General features: G+C 34.8%; 1 protein-coding gene across 2 annotated transcripts in view; it reads right to left on the reverse strand.

Annotated features, from left to right (window-relative positions):
* The window catches only part of LOC145294172 (uncharacterized), a 63,714-nt gene that overhangs the window by 13,633 nt on the left and 33,142 nt on the right, over positions 1-16,939 (reverse strand). The window contains exons 7-9 of one of the 2 annotated variants that reach the window (XM_080141281.1): positions 15,496-15,613; positions 10,490-10,613; positions 180-304 (exon numbers count right to left, since the gene is read on the reverse strand). In XM_080141281.1, coding sequence (XP_079997407.1) covers positions 180-304; positions 10,490-10,613; positions 15,496-15,613 — 367 coding nt within the window. The remainder of the gene's footprint in view (positions 1-179; positions 305-10,489; positions 10,614-15,495; positions 15,614-16,939) is intronic. The other variant, XM_080141284.1, reaches the window with a different exon arrangement.

Genomic DNA, 16,939 nt, shown 5'->3' on the forward strand with positions numbered 1-16,939 from the left:
TTGATTTGGGCAATTATAATTTTTATTCCTTCCACGTTGCCTCTTTTTGGAGAACCGAAGATAAATAGATAAAGATTCGCATGGACTTTTGTTGTTTTTTGTTTTTGCACGGGGGAAACCAAACAAATTTTAAAAAGCAAAAAAAAAAAAAAAAAAAAAAAAAAAAAGCATATACTTACGTTTTCCATATCTTGAAGACCATGGACAGGAGGCAAAGGTTGAGCTCGTGAAATAAAGTTGTACTTATCCCCTCTCGTTTGAAAGACATCATGGCCTCAACCGTCAATCTTCGTGGGACCCCCAACTGAGAGGAATAGAATTTAGCTAGAAAATTATTATTATTATTATTATTATTATTATTATTATTATTATTATTATTATTATTATTATTATTAAATTTTGTTAAAACAAACAAAAGTTATAGTCCATTGACTTAGAATGTGTCGTTAATGCCAAATTTGTGCCCACTTTTGCATTAAATATTAATCCTCGTTAATCTCTCACTATGCATCGAACAGATACCATAAAACTTAGTTCGGTGCACATTATCCCAACAAAGGTCCATACGAAATTTCAGTCAGATCGGACCAGTAGTTTTCGAGAAAAAGTAGAACCAGCAGAGACAGACACAGACGGATAGAATAAGAGAAATATAATGCGGATTTTCTTCTTCATCTTATTATTATTATTATTATTATTATTATTATTATTATTATTATTATTATTATTATTGTTGTTGTTGTTGTTGTTAGCAGCAGCAGCAGCAGCAGCTCACAAGGAGCTTTCACACAGGTCATTAAAGATATCTCCTTGAGAACAACCTGTGGTGTTCCCTGGAAGCTGAGTGACAACAAGTCTCCCCAGGTTTCCAGTGCTTTCCACCTCTTTTCGTAACATTTGCAAACAAATTTGCATTTTCGCAACAGCCGCTTACCGCTGGCAGCGGCCATTGATCTCCACTGGAATATGAGTGGCAGTAAACCTCCTCAAGGTCCCAGTTCTCTTTGCACTTGTCCAGCGGAGGTCTGGTCAGTGCTCTCTCCTTGGTGTCCCTTCTCGGCTGTTTGGTATCACTCTTTTTTGGTGGGGAGGGCGGTGATGGGGCAAAGGGAGTTAATGAGGGAGGGGATAGAGAACTTATAGAAATGCAGCTTCATTGTTCTTAGTTCCATGTATAGTGCTTCTTCATGTTTTGTCTCTGCAGCAGTTTGTCTGGTCCACTCAAGTTGCTTAAGTGTATTAGTCGCCACATTCAAGGGGTTTGCTTAATATTTCAGCTGTATTCATTATTGTTATCGTCTGATTCCAATTTTTCCCATTCTTTTTTCCAAGCTTTTCGAAATTGTTCCTAGTGCTCCTACTATTATAGGTATTATCCTAATTTTCTTCATCATTCATATCCCTTTTTGCTCTCTATCTAGCTCTGTGTATTTGTTCCATTTCTTCTTTCCTTTGATATTCACCCTGTGGTCAGCTGGACTTTTCTTTCTGGTTAATTATTACGATATCCAGTCTTCTTGCTTGGATAGGTTTATCTCTTTATCATGTACCATAGAGTTTTGTGAGTCTCATTTTCAAGTACATTTGCAGGTTTATGATTGCACCATTTGTCTGTGCGTTCGAGATACAGTTCCCAGTGTATTGCCCTCCCCACTTGGTCGTGTCTGTTCTTGCATTCCTTTTGAGCCAGTTTACTGCATTCGCTTACTATATGGTTTATCGTTTCGTCTCTTTGTCCACAGAGTCCACATTTGCTGTTTTCTTGTGTTTTAGTCCACAGAGTCTGCATTTGTGTTTTCTTCTATTTTTGCTTTTTTTTAAGCGTAAGTATATGCTTTTTTTTTTTTTTTTTTCTTTTTAAAATTTGTTTGGTTTCCCTCGTGCAAAAGCAAAAAACAACAAAAGTCCGTACGAATCTTTATCTATTTATCTTCGGTTCTCCAAAAAGATTTTTACAGTGCCTCTTGCTGCCATATTTATCCTTTCAGTGTTTATGTATTTTTATAGTTCTATTTTTTGGGCCATCCACAGTCTTCTATACAAACCAGTCCTCTCCCGTCATATTTCCTTTTCATCTACATAAAACATCATGTCAACATCGTCCTTTGGGTGTAGTGCCTTGTGCATGTTCATGAGTTGTCTGGTTTTCTGATCGAGCTGTCTCAATTCTTCTTTAGTCCACCTTATGAACGGTTCAGAGTATTTTACTAGTTATACTGGCTATGTATTTACACCTTTTATTAGGTTTCTGCTATATAATTTAGTTTCTAGGTATTCCTTCCGAATTTTCTTTTTCATTTCTGTTGCTTTGATGGCGTTTGCTTCTAGAACTCCCACGTATTTATAGGCGTCTTGTTCCGCTAGTGTTCTCATCTGTTTGGATGGGTAGTTCCATGTCTCCTGTCGTCTCCATTTTTCCTTTTCTTATAACTAGTACTGTAAACTTTTTCATACCAAACTCCATTTGGATATCCTGATTTAAAATTCTGCTAGTGTTTATTAGTGTCTCTAGTTCCTTTTCGGTCCATGCAAAAAGTTTCAGATCGTCCATGCGCATCAGATGGTTCAATTTTTCCTCTGTATTAGAGAACTTGTATCCAGCTTGGCACTTTCTCAGTGTATTGTTCAGGGGCATCATGGCTATGATGAACAGTAAGATGCCTCTTTGTATGTTAATTTCTGTTATATGTTGTCCATCTGTTGTCAGTTCCACTCTCCATATTTTCTGTCAGTTTCAGTCTCGATGTTCTCATTATTATTATTATTATTATTATTATTATTATTATTATTATTATTATTATTAATTATTATTATCATTATTATTATTATTATTATTATTATTATTAATTATTAATTATTATTATTATTATTATTATTATTATTACTTCCTCAGGGAGAGTGTTCACGCTACTAATTTTCAGTGATCTCTTACTGACAATAACATGATTTTTGCTGGAGCTTAAATGACAACATTCCTTATGATAATCACTGCAAAACATAATATTGTATTAACAACCATTAACCATTGATTGCTAATATGCAATAGCAGTTGTGTTTTGGCGATAAGTCTCTCCAAAGTTCCAATATTTTCCGCACTGTCAAGTGCGGATCAGGTCAGTGTTTTCCCACTTCGGTCTTTCACATCTGTAAATCGATGATGGCATCAGGACATGTTTGTATGTTTTTAGAGGAGATTATTATTATTATTATTATTATTATTATTATTATTATTATTATTATTATTATTATTATTATTATCTATATATTAATACAATAGCATGGGTGTGTTATTTTCTGTGTCACGTTTATATTCGGGTTGTTTAATTGTTATGTACTTCCATTTCTTGTCATAAATAATTTTACCAAGAATTCTTCATAAGCTTTGTCCCTACCTTGTTAGTTGTATGGTCGATTGGCACCTTCACCTTTTCGGTCTGCTGCCACATACAGGCACGCACGCACACATACACACACACATATATGATGATGCATAATTCTGTTGAAAAACAGAGCATTTTCGGTTGCAGAAAACGTGTTGACGTTTGGTTTCGGTTTCGGTTATAGCTGATGGCACTTAAGTCATCGATTTTTTACAAATAGTTTTATCAAGAATCCTTCATTAGTTTTGGTTTCGGTTTTGATTATAACTGATGGCACTCCAATAATTTATTATTTTTTTTTTATAAATAATTTTATCAAGAATTCATCATAAGTTTTAGTTTCGGTTTCGAAACGAATTTATAGGAGTGTATATATATATATATATATATATATATATATATATATATATATATATATATATATATATATATATATACAAGAATAAAAAAGCATTGGAAATGCAAAAGGATATAGGGATGGTATGCCAAAAAGTATACAAATAAGATAGCTATGAATGGCTAGGCACATGGAAATAGAATTGCATCCAAAGTATAGCCCTATAGCTTTTCTCCAATCTTCATTCCGTGCCATCATTACGGTTGTAAAAAGCTATAAGGCTATACTTTGGATGCAATTCTATTTCCATGTGCCTAGCCATTCATAGCTATCTTGTTTGTATACTTTTTGGCATACCATCCCTATATCCTTTTGCATTTCCAATGCTTTTTTATTCTTGTTAATTAGTATTTTTACTTACAGTCTTATTTTTAAACTTACATTCATGATAGTATTGTCTTTTTTAGGAGGCGGCTCATTGCCGCCTCCATTAGTAGCAGGTCGCTTCCTGCTGGGTTTTAGGTCTTTGGGTTTTGGGCCTTAGGAGTTGCCTCTTGGTCCTCCATCGGTTCTATATTACATAGAGAGTGCTACCCCTCTCTGATAAAACAGTTAGAGTATTATAAAGTTCTAAAATGTTCATACCTTCACTATTAAATTTTTCTTGGTTCATTCTTTGGCGTTTTGGCAAAGATTTGGCAGTTTTTGATATTTATATTAATAATAGTTTGTGCATGAAGCAGCTTTTTCCCCTTGGGATCCCTGTTATACCGTGCTTTTGAGTCAGCACGTGAGGCAGCCTTCTTTTTCTGGTTCTTTGTTATAAAGAGCACGTGAGGCAGCTTTTTTCCCTCGGAATCCTTGTTATACCGTGCTTTTGAGTCAGCACGTGAGGCAGCCTTCTTTTTTCTGGTTCTTTGTTATAAAGAGCACGTGAGGCAGCCTTCTTTTTTTCTGGTTCTTTGTTATAAAGAGCACGTGAGGCAGCTTTTTTCTCCTCAGAATCCCTGTTATACCGTGCTTTTGAGTCAGCACGTGAGGCAGCCTTCTTTTTTTCTGGTTCTTTGTTATAAAGAGCACGTGAGGCAGTTTTTTCCCCTCGGGATCCCTGTTATACCGTGCTTTTGAGTCAGCACGTGAGGCAGCCTTCTTTGCCTCAGGATTTGCATGATACTTAATTTTTATTATTTCAGCATTTTTCTGATAGCATTCTTTTTGCTCAGATAATACCTTGACTTTGTTTTTTTCATAGTCTATATTTCTCTGAGCTTTTTTACTACGTGCTGACTTTGGCATTTTTTATTAAAGGTAAACATATAACACTTACTATATCTTACTATAATATCACTTATCTTATAGCAAGACAACTCTCGTAGAATTGAGATACTGCCCCGTCACCAATAGTTAAAGTGTGGAACGGTATATACATCAATAGTGTAGTTGTTATCTTTATATGAAGTCCTAATCAGTGACAGTGTGAGGTTACTTGGTTAATTTATTGTAGTTTATTTTAGAAAACTTAGTTGTTTTTATTAGTAGATTGTGTATAGTAGCCACAATATCTAGTTATTTTTGTGGCTAGGGCTTGGATTTTGATTCTTTTTGGTCAGCTTCCAGTGAGTTCTTAGAAGATGACTTTCTTGCAGTTTCTTTTGCGGTTAATTTAACTTATTTCCTTTGGCGTTTGGTGAGTTCTTAGAAGAACTGGTCTGATCTACTTTTCTTAGCGAGCGAAGAGATTCAGCTGCATTTAACAATGGTTGCTATAGTGTATTTTTGCGCATGCGTGAGAATTTCAAGTTTCCTCCTTATTTTTCAATAGTTTGACAGTAGTCATGTGTCTTTCTGCCAAGAGCGACAGACGTCAGTGTTAGCCGTGATCGTCTAGAGGTTAGGACCCCACGTTGTGGCCGTGCTAACCTAGGTTCGAATCCTGGTCACAGCATTGACATTTTGTACATATTTTACAGTCCAAAATCTGAAGAATGATTTGTTTTTATAACATTGTTTTTTGACGTCGTACTTGCTGATAGGTTACTCTTATAAAAATTTTGATCAACTGAGATAAAGATTTCGTGGTTTCATTAACGCTGGTGGGTTACTGTTTAAAGAAAAAACCTTAACGTTCACCTCAAATATTCAGCGTCCAAGAAATATAGGCCACTGGCAAACTGGAACGTCTGTGAGCATCCGGTGTATTATTTGGAGCTGTCCCTTTTGAGAGAAGTTCCGTGTTCGAAGTGGTCTGTCTACATTGGGTATATAGTGTTTAAAACTTGTTATTACACGTAATCTTATTTAATTATGGAGTTAGCTAAAAAGCGATGGGTCACTGCACTTCTCCGTGTAAAGAGCAGTCGATTGATGCTTGAACTGTTGTCAGAGACCGTTCGTACACCGAGATACATCGTCTCAAAAGAAAGAAGAAAGCAGAAGAAGAAAGAAGAACAATTGGCCATTTTTGTACCCTTTTTTTTGCTCTCTTTTGACATTTTAACCGACGTTCTGACACTCGCTGGATTTGTAAGACGCTTCTCTGTAAGAATATGTGCTTTTTGAAACTTATAAGTTGATTTTAGTTGAGATTTGGATAGCTTTGTTTTGTAGGCGTATATAGGCGTGTACGGGCCATTCCTATATAGAGAGTGCTACCGCCTCTCTGATATATATATATATATATATATATATATATATATATATATATATATATATATATATATATATATATATATATATATTCATAATTTTTTTTATTTCAGTTTCGATTCAAACTAATTCCCCCAAGTCATATGGATATTTTTTTTTAATCACACCTTTATAATATATAAAAATCGATAGAACATTAACTCTATTATAATATATATGAAATCTGCAAGAATTAAAATATCCTATTTAAGTGTACTTTACGACTGGGCTTTTCCGGGCGATCTTGCTAACTTAGATAAATACTTTTGCAGTTTTAACAAAAAAGCTACAATAATATCAGAGCGTCTCCATTTACACTGAACATCTACAGAATGCCAACATCAATATTGCGTATGAATGAGTCCTCTATGGAATTTCCACAGATCCCGCTAGTTATTATTATTATTATTATTATTATTATTTACTCACTCACTCCCTAGGACTAGTCATATAGGTCACCATCAAACATTTTTTCTTGAAAAGAACATGTGGTGTTCTCTGGAGTCTGAGTGACAACAAATCTTCCCAGATTTCCAGTACTCTCCACCTTTTCGATAACCTTTGCAGATGAATTTACGATAACGCAAATTCATCTGCAAAGTTTATCATTGATTTCTCGTTCGCATTAATCATTGGTTTTCACTGGAATTTGGGTGGCAATAAGCCCCCCCCCCAAGGTTCTAATTCTCTTCGCACTTATCCAACGAAGGTCTCGCTAGTTCTTTCTCTCCTCATTTTTTTCTATACTACTCGACTCTCTTTTATTCTTTTGGGATGGTGCCTGCTGATGCCAATCCCCCCCCCATTTTTGTGGGTGGTTAGGGGTTAACTTACAATTATAGTTTCAGTTTTCTTGCTTCCATATGGCGTTTCTTTGTGTTTTACCTCTGCAACAGTTTATGTCCGGCTTCTAATGTCTCCCATTTCTTTTCAAAGTTTTTTTGATATTGTTCCTAGTGCTCCTACTATTATTTGTGCTATCTTGACTTTCTTCATCTTGTATATCCCCTTGAGCTCTCTGGCAAGTTCTGTGTATTTGCTCCGCTTCTCTGTCTTCTTGATCTTCACTCTGTAGTTTGCTGCAACGGTAAACTCTGCAATCTGTCAGGATTTTTCCTTCTTGTTAACTATAATGACATATGTTCTTTTTGCTTAGATGCGTTTATCCGTTTGTATAAACACCTCTCATAGAATTTTGTGACTTTCATTTTCAAGTACTGTTGACGGTTTTTGGTTATACCATTTGTCTGGGTGTTCAAGATGTAGTTGCCTGCATAATTCCCAGTGTACTGCCTTCCCTACTTATTATTATTATTATTATTATTATTATTATTATTGTTGTTGTTGTTGTTGTTAGTATTAGTAGTAGTAGTAGTAGTAGTAGTAGTAGTAGTAGAAGCTAGATCATTTTATACTATCATCCGTCCACAACGATTTTATAGAAATGTTCACACACACACACACACACACACACACACACACACACACACACACACACACACACACACACACACTCTCTCTCTCTCTCTCTCTCTCTCTCACACACACAAACATACTCATCAGCTGTTTCAATACCCACTGACATTCAGCTACCGGTTTCCAGTGTCTGATCCCATATTGCTCTCACTGGTAATTAAAACACGATCACCATTACCTATAATTTACCATTATATTTTTTTTTGTTTAAAATATAAAACACAATATTCATCGTCTGTAAACGATCATCAGTGGCTGTCATTCTTCTTTGCTATTACCGTTATCTCTTTGTCCTTTGTCTCTACCTTGTTAGTTGTATGGTCGATTGGCACCTTCACCCTTTCAACACACATACACACAAACACACATACACACCACATACGTTGCATAATCCTGTTGAAAAATAAAGCACTTTCAGTTGCTGAAACCGTATTAACGTTAAATAACTGAAGTGTCGTAGAGATAAATAAATCTATTGCATTCACGTAGCTTAAACATCTGCTTGGCTGGAAATTATGGTTTTCTACTTGCTTCAATGGCTCAAGAACGGCAGATTTCATTTGATGCGGAAAAACTTATTTTAAATGGACAAGACGAAGGTTTAAATGATTAAAAAATGGCTGGCCTACAAACATATGTACAGCGCAGATTTTACCACAGCGATTAAGAGTCTGATCCATCAAATGTCTGGATGCCAAATCCTATTGGCAGATGGTCTTTACACTGCCAGACACAACAAAGCATGTAAATGTCTCGATTGAAACATATGTAGAGAAATGCAGCTCAACAGATCATCGAACATTTGAGAGCATGAAGCTTCACCGACAATATCAAAAAGAAATGGAAAACTATTACAAATCTATACAGGCCGACAAAGCCGTCAAGCCAGATATTTTTATGTAGAACAAACCTAAAAGGACTGTGCTAATTTTTGATATAACTGTTCCAAAGGATTATGCCTCGAATAGAACGAAACGGGGAAATATAACAAAATATTAGTACCTTAAGAATGATTTAAACACGACATGGTCTCTGAAAAATAAACATTATAACGGTTGTGGTAGAAGCAACTGACCTAATAATTATGGAGTACATAATCGGTGGATGACAAAGCTATAGGGAAATCCAGATAGCAGCCACAAAAGGGACAACGTCTATCCTTAAAAGAGTCATCGACTATGAATTTAAATCGTAATGAAATCAGGTGTTAGCTGTAGAAGATATCTCCTTGATCCCTTAAAATTAACTGAAATAAAAGACAAAAAAATAACAAACAAACAAAAAACAACAAAAAAAACACAAAAAGCAAAAGCAATACTCTTTCTTACAAAAAGAAATGGCGTTAATAAAATCCATCGGCTTTCCCGTTTCCGGGAGATGTGTAGTAGTTAGATCTACCGCTTTTAAACCCATATTAAAATTTAGAAATGGAACATCTCATTATTAGAAATTAATTTGTACCCGACTTTAATCGAATCTCATAAAGACCAAGAATTATTTATCATAATTTTGGTTAGTCAACTAAACGTGAATCACTGTCTTTTCGGACTGCTGTGAAAATAAGTTTGAAACAAAAATTTAATAGAGAAAAGAATATATATATATATATATATATATATATATATATATATATATATATATATATATATATATATATGTATATATATGTGTCTGTGCGTGTGCATATATATATGTATATATATATGTATATGTATTTATGACTACTTCATTTAATCACGTAAATTAATATACGAAGATATAATATTATGCGTAAATTTTCAGTATTTCCTTCAACAGTGCTCAATACATAGGTAAAGTTAGGTAGATGACAATATATTAGGTTGAAAGCAGGTCAGCTTACTACAACAAAGAATATCTACCCTTCCCATCAAACACACAAAGAAAAGGAGTGAACCTGAGGTCAACTATTCCTTTATCCTGTAAGTGCCCGCCCATTAGCTGATTAGAATGGGTGCGGCGACAACTAGAAAGCCGATTGGCTAATTAGAAAATCCAATAGCATGTGCGTGTATAATAATGCGCGCTAACCACAACTTTTTGCATAAGCCTGACGAATTCGCACGATAATGAAATGCGGGAATTCTGTGTAGCTTAATTGCCATATATATTTTCATAACTATATATATATATATATATATATATATATATATATATATATATATATATATATATATATATATAAGAATAACAGTATAGCTACATTGCAAGATCCAACGATCTATTTTTCTTACCAAACAGCTCTTTCAGCATATGAAAATATTTCGGCACATTTTTACAGATCCGTTTCGTTATGCAGAAACAATCGTAATTATTATGTCAATACTGAATCTTTTCGTGGATACTTCTGTCAGAAAACACATTTTTGCTTAGAAAGAAAAACATACATGCCAATACAATGGCAGAAAAAGAAAAATAAGAAAAAAAGTGTAGAAGAATTTGAAACATTTAAAAACAAACTATTTACTTGTTTTTCCTTAAACTTGAAATAGCAATTGTCAACACAATAACTAGTCTGTCTAACACAACGTTAGAATATTATTAGTTTTAGTTTCGAATGCCCACGCCAAGAAGCCCTAAAATTTGTACTAACCAGTAAGTGAGCTTCTTCAGTGTTGAGGTATTTATTTATTATAAGACGGGCCCTTTTCACTAGCAACGGCTTTTCTTTGTGAAGTGTTCCATTCTGGTGAAGAGAATTGTATAACGTCTTGTACCTGAAATTGAGCAGATAGCAATAGAAAGTAATCGGCAGGGTTCTGATTGGTTGAGCACGATCACGTGTGAATGTTATGTAACTCGGTTGTTTACAACACAAAGGAACACACACAAATAAATATTATGATTTTTTTTATCAATGAGCAATCATTAAACGGAATAAAAAAAATTATACATACATGCGAGGTGTTTATATGCACTTTTTATTCTCTTTATCACTGCTGCTTTTAATTTTCACCGTTTCATGAGTGACCGTTTTGTCTAGTGGTTGTTGATCTTATCCTCTGTTTAACTTAGACAAATAAAACTTTTTGTGCATGAAAGACACAAGGGAAGCGTTCGTTGAGTTCCTTCAAGGTTTTTATTTGAGAGAATTTCCTCATGTAAAGAGAATGATGTATATTCATCATTATTTACTTCTTAAAGGTAACTTGCTAACTTGAAAAATGAAAGGCGCAGACTGACAGACATCTGTAACATTCGCTTTAGATTATCCTACATTATTGGCGTATGTTATTCGTATGGCTTCTCGGAGAGAACTGATATGAAAACTTGTTTCTCTGGTTCGAAAACGTGACGCCATTCGTCATATCTTCATATCATTTTGTCTACTGCGTCTGACCTTTGCTCCATTTGCGAGAGTGAGATAATTTCGTGAGCGGTAGAATGACGCAATGATTTTTCCAGCGTGCTTGGCAACGGATTTGATGTAAGTCTTCCATTTGAAGTCTGGTGTGAAGGTCAGACGCAGAAGCTTTCCAAAGAAGGCAGTTTTATCGAGACGACAGCTATTCTTATCAATTGGGTCCAAATGGGGATCAGAACGTTTATGCTGAAAAGATAGAAACTTGATTTTTAATGCGTTAAAATTATCCAGCCACCTTTTGCATCACGTGCTCAAGGTCCGAAGAGAGAGCCTCAGAGAGATATTGGTCTTTGTTGCCTTTGAAGTGTTGCCGTAGATGTAGCGTCGTCTGTGTATATGAATAAACTTAAAATGTTATTTGAGAGATTGACGATGAAAATAAAAAAGAGTTGGGCTCAGAATGGATCCTTGAGGCATGCAAGCGTTGATACTGTTAGCTTCGGACTATTGCCTATCAACGACTGCTTGTATAAATCCATCAGATAGAAAAGGTTTGATGGCGGAGAAGATATTTCCAGATATTTCAGTGGGAATTTTTGTGAAATAGACATTTATGTCAAACCATATCAAATGCCTTTGATATGTCAAGAGCTATTGCTCTTGAGAGAAAACCTTTGTCAATAGATTCACTGATCATATGTGAAATTACAATGAGCACATCAGCTCTAGATCTCACAGAGTAAGTTGGTTTTGCTGAGGTAGTAGACAATTTCTCGATTTAACACTGATTCAAGTAACTTACTCATGGCACACATAAGTCTAATTGATCTGTATTGAGATGCAGAAAACCGATTTCCAGTATTTTTGGTCTTGGGAGGGAATTCGAGAGGTAGGTGGCCCTGATCGCATAGGGTTAAGTTTGATGCAACGTTCCTTGTAAATAGTTTGGCTTTGTCAGATTTTGATGAAATCATCCCAGGCTCGTTTATAGATAGAGGACTTGCATCTGTTCAGGACATTGTTTGTTATTCACCAAAACTCATAGGAACCCAGCCTCAATTCTACTTTGGACTTAATAGACTGAGCATATGCATCTCTCGCGTTTTCTTTTTTCCTTTTGTAGTGAGTGCTGCCAGTTCTAAAGACAATTTTAATTTCTAAACATCTATTACGTTTAAAGCAATTGAAGTAGTGGTTTGTATGTGCAATGATGGCAGCATATTCAGGGGTGTACCACAGCTGACTGTTCGGTTTGTTAAACTTTCTAGGAGGGGATGTAGCTGCCTATGCAAACGGTTAACCAATCGATTAAGTTGGATACTATAGCGGGCATATTCTTTTAAAACATAGAACGTAGGGGTAGTTTCAATATGAACGGTTAGAGACTGTCTCAGTCAGCAATCAAGTATTGATAAACTGTTCAATGGAGAGAGATATTTGGGGTTTTGTTGTACTTTAATTTTATCTTCATTGAAACAACCGAGTAATCAAAAGATCTTAGTAAAAACATAACCGAGGATGAACACAGTTCAGGGCGTGCTATTAGAAAAAAGATCCAATAGACTTGAAAATTGTCTGTCAGTCTCAGGTACCCAAGTGGGTTCTTTAACAATCTTAGATAAAACATGACAAAGTTTCTATTCATCATCTGTTTTGTTTGACTGGACTAGCCATTGGAACATGTGAACAATGTAAACATCTACAAAAGTAAATTTTAGCTGAGAGATGGGTAGACAAGGTATGATCAATTTAATTAATGATACTCGTTACTAGTATATTATCATTGTGGAGACGGCAAAAGGCAAATATAGATGCTGTGTTGTAAGTGAGTATTACTCTAAAGATATGTAGGGATGTTTGGAGATGTCCCTACCACAGGAGAGGGTATGCTTAATGTAGGCACATATTCTATATTTATGACGATTATAACGTCGGGTTAGACGTGAAGTAAAAGTATCCTTTAATGGAGAAATCGACTAACGAAGCAGTTAAGTTAATGCCAGTTTCACACAACAACAGGGTTGGCCTTCCCTAATTAGAGTTCAGCTTCTGAAAGGTTAGAACGTAGACCCCTGATGCTAGAGAAAAAAAACTTGTAGTCGGAGTCTAAGTTGTAAGTTGTGTTTCTGTTTTTTTTTATCTTGATTTGTTTGTTGGAGTTTTTATAGTTAGGTTGGGGAGTTTGTGGAAGAGGTCAGCAGTATTGCACCCATACTTTTATCCCGCCTTCAATGTTCTCTCCACCTCTTCTCTCCTTAATACTTTATCTCCATACAGCTTCCATTCACCTTACACCACCTCCTCTCTTCTCCCCGCATTAGCTACGTGTTTTGTTCAATACATTTTATTTACACCACACGATTAAGGTAGTATGGATCGACCGAAATATCTGTATTCTACATTAGTAATATGTTCGTGTCCTAATATTTACTAGTGTTTTGCTATGATTAGCCAGGATTTCATATAACAATATTCGATTTTGTCAGTAACTTTTATTCCATGTTTTAAAGTTTTCAAATAAATGTCAATGTTTGATACATTCCTCGCATTAATGTAAAAGTACAAACATCCTATTTCAACTGAATTCAACTTTACACAAAACACACCGTTTTTTTATTTTTTCATATACTGCTTGTGTGCATGCGATATCAGTCGGAAGGTCAACTAATTTGCGTATTGCTCTTGAAAAAAGATATTCTATTAACTATTAACAGTATCGAAATTTAAATGCACTGTTAATTTTCCTCCTCACAATTCCAAGTCTCAAAAGTCAAACGACATCTAGCCAAACTCACTTCTACCAATAAAAAGGATCCATTCTCTGATCAACAGACTTTCTATAAAAACAGTCCGCCTTTTATATGCATATTAGGTGCTCTGAAGTCTCGTTCTCTCATGAGATCTCCAGCTCATAAGTAAACACAGCAGCCATTATTTTCTTCGTTCTCCTCGCTTGACGCAAACAATGCATGCTGTACAAAACATCAGGCTTGTATTAATTTTTAATCACATCTTTTTTTTTTTATTTTTTATTGTTTTGATTTTAATATAATAATACTGTTTCTGGATATTGTTTTTTTTTCTTCTATTTAAATATTCCTTTCTTTACGAGGATTGGTTGGAGTTTCAACAAGTTCGCAAGGACCGTGGCATAACGGATAAATTATAAGCGATAATCAGTTCTAAATGACAATATTTTTGAGGTTGAAAGTTTAATCCTCACTCAAATGATAACTAAGAATATAACCACGAATTACTTAATACTTCCACCCGTTAATGGCTGACGAAATAAGAACACATTACTCCTGGGGATTAAATAATGGGGTCCATTGTAAATCTCGTACAGTTTCCAGAGTTCGACAGAAAGATTCCCGGGTTCGACACGATGCATTTGACGAAAGTCAGACATCAGATCAACCTAAATGTTGTAGAAATAACATCTCACATAGCATGACAACAGTAGATCGAATAATCCGAATAAGAAATAAGTTTCTTCCTTGTTTTCATTTCTTTACGGTTACATTTAAAGGATTAATAAATTCGCATCGAAATTACCAAAACATTTACCTATCTCTATGAATAAAAAGGGAAAGATTTATTTTCGTATTTACAACAAAGTTTTAAATTAAATGCGACTATGGCTTTGTCTATTAACGAAGGCAGAGTCAGACACAAGGCTAGTTTTAAATGTGGTGAAAATACAGCACCCTAGATTAGAACAAAAATAATAAAAAATATTTCAATCTAAAAGGATCTCTCCTTTAATGACCGAAGACAGAAAATTCTAAGCGCAGCATCTAAGCAGGTACTACACTTTGCTAGCTAAAAGGCCAGGAAACCTGTTTACCTTCCATCCTAGATGCAATAAAAGGTCGGAAAAGTGTGAATTTAAAAGCCAGCGCCCTAGAGAAAGATCACTCTAGTCTGCAAAAATTACCTGGACAGCCGGAATATCATTTCTCGGTAGGGTCGCTTTAGGCGTTTAGTAACAAAAGGGGTGAAAACGCATCATCTGGGAGGATGGACCTCAGCCAAGATAGAACAAGTAATTTCGACAACGACATAGCCTTTTCTGGTAACTTTTGTGTCCGAGGAACCCGGCTCTGGCCTCTATGCAAAGATTATTATGAATGTTTATTATTTTTAATTGATGTTTCAAATATTTCAAGTAGCTAACTTTGCGAAGCGATAGCTAGTCGACAGTGTTGACTAGTATATATATATATATATATAAATATACATTGAACTTTATAATAGAGTGTAAGTTTATCTTAGAAAGCTGTTTCCAAACTTACTGAATCATGTCGTGTAAGAAGAGAATACGTTGCTCAAGGTTAGGTAAGTCATCTCGCTTCACACCAGGAATTGCTTCTTCGAATCTTTCCAGATCGTTCTTACCTCCCTTTAATCTGGCTGATATAAAAACGAAAAACAGCGGAAAATAAAAAATGAGACGTTAATTACTCCAAATCTAATATAAAAGCACTATATGTCTGTCTGTCTGTCTGTCTGTCTTCATATTTTCAAAATCTATATCTTCTGAAACTAAAAGTCGCTGAGCCGCGCTAGGGACCTCAAATGATTGGATATTTTTATGATCCGCTCTTTTATGGGTCTTTAGCATGTTAAAATAGTTTTAAGGGGTCAAAAAGGAGTCAAAGTTGAAAAAATCGTAATACATTTTGTATATTCACTTTAGTTTACTTTTAAGCAGTTCATATGCGTGTCACGTTGGTACAGTGGTAATGTCACCAGCTTTGAATGCTATGGGTTTCGATTCTAACTCATGGCATCCAAAATTTTTTTTTTGGTTTCTACTTTTGAAATTACGACTCTATAATAATATATACGAAATCTGGACAAATTAAAATATCATATTAAAGCGTATTTTATTACCGGACAAAGCAGGGCGCTTCCCACCGCCGTCAGTTGTGCATATACTTATTAGATTGAACATAATACATCTAAAGGAAACAGCGTTTAATATTTTCGCTTGAGTTGACTACCTTGATCAAGACATCATTTTTGTAAATTAAAGTTATATGTCCTTGGATTGGCCAGTCAATAATGGGGAAAGCAATTTTGATGTACGTTCGTTCAACAGAAGCCACTTAAATATGCCCTTATTTCAAATTATCGCACCCACCTTACGAAAAACATAACTTTGATACATTATCTGGATTGTTTATTTCATTACAAACACGCTAATCAATTTATTCAGATTTCATAATTTTTCATAATTCTTGGATATTTTACTTATTTCGAAAATCATTTTTGATATTTGTAATCCATGTAATCGCCTACCACCTTTCATAAAATAGTAACTTTGATATATTGTCTGGCTTTATTATTTCATTATAAACACACTAGTCAATAACTGAAATTTCATCATTATTCATAATTCTTGGATATGTTACTAATTTCGACAATCATTTTTCATAATTTTAACCCACATTATCACCCCTCCCCTTATGAAAATAATCATTTTGATATAATGTCAGGCTTTATTATTTCATTACAAACACACGAATCAATTAACTCACATTTCATCATTTTTCATAATTCTTGGATATGTTACCAATTTTGACAACCATTTTTCATAATTTTAACCCACATTATCGCCCTTCCCCCTTACGAAAATAATAATTATGTAATAATGTCTGTTAAAAATATACATGAAATAAAGTAATGTTTAAATCGTAAACTGTGTCAGCCATTTCCGGCACTGACTTTTTATAC

Source organism: Euprymna scolopes, chromosome 2, assembly GCF_053919585.1.
Source record: "Euprymna scolopes isolate OS-2025 chromosome 2, ASM5391958v1, whole genome shotgun sequence".
Classification (NCBI taxonomy): domain Eukaryota; kingdom Metazoa; phylum Mollusca; class Cephalopoda; order Sepiida; family Sepiolidae; genus Euprymna; species Euprymna scolopes.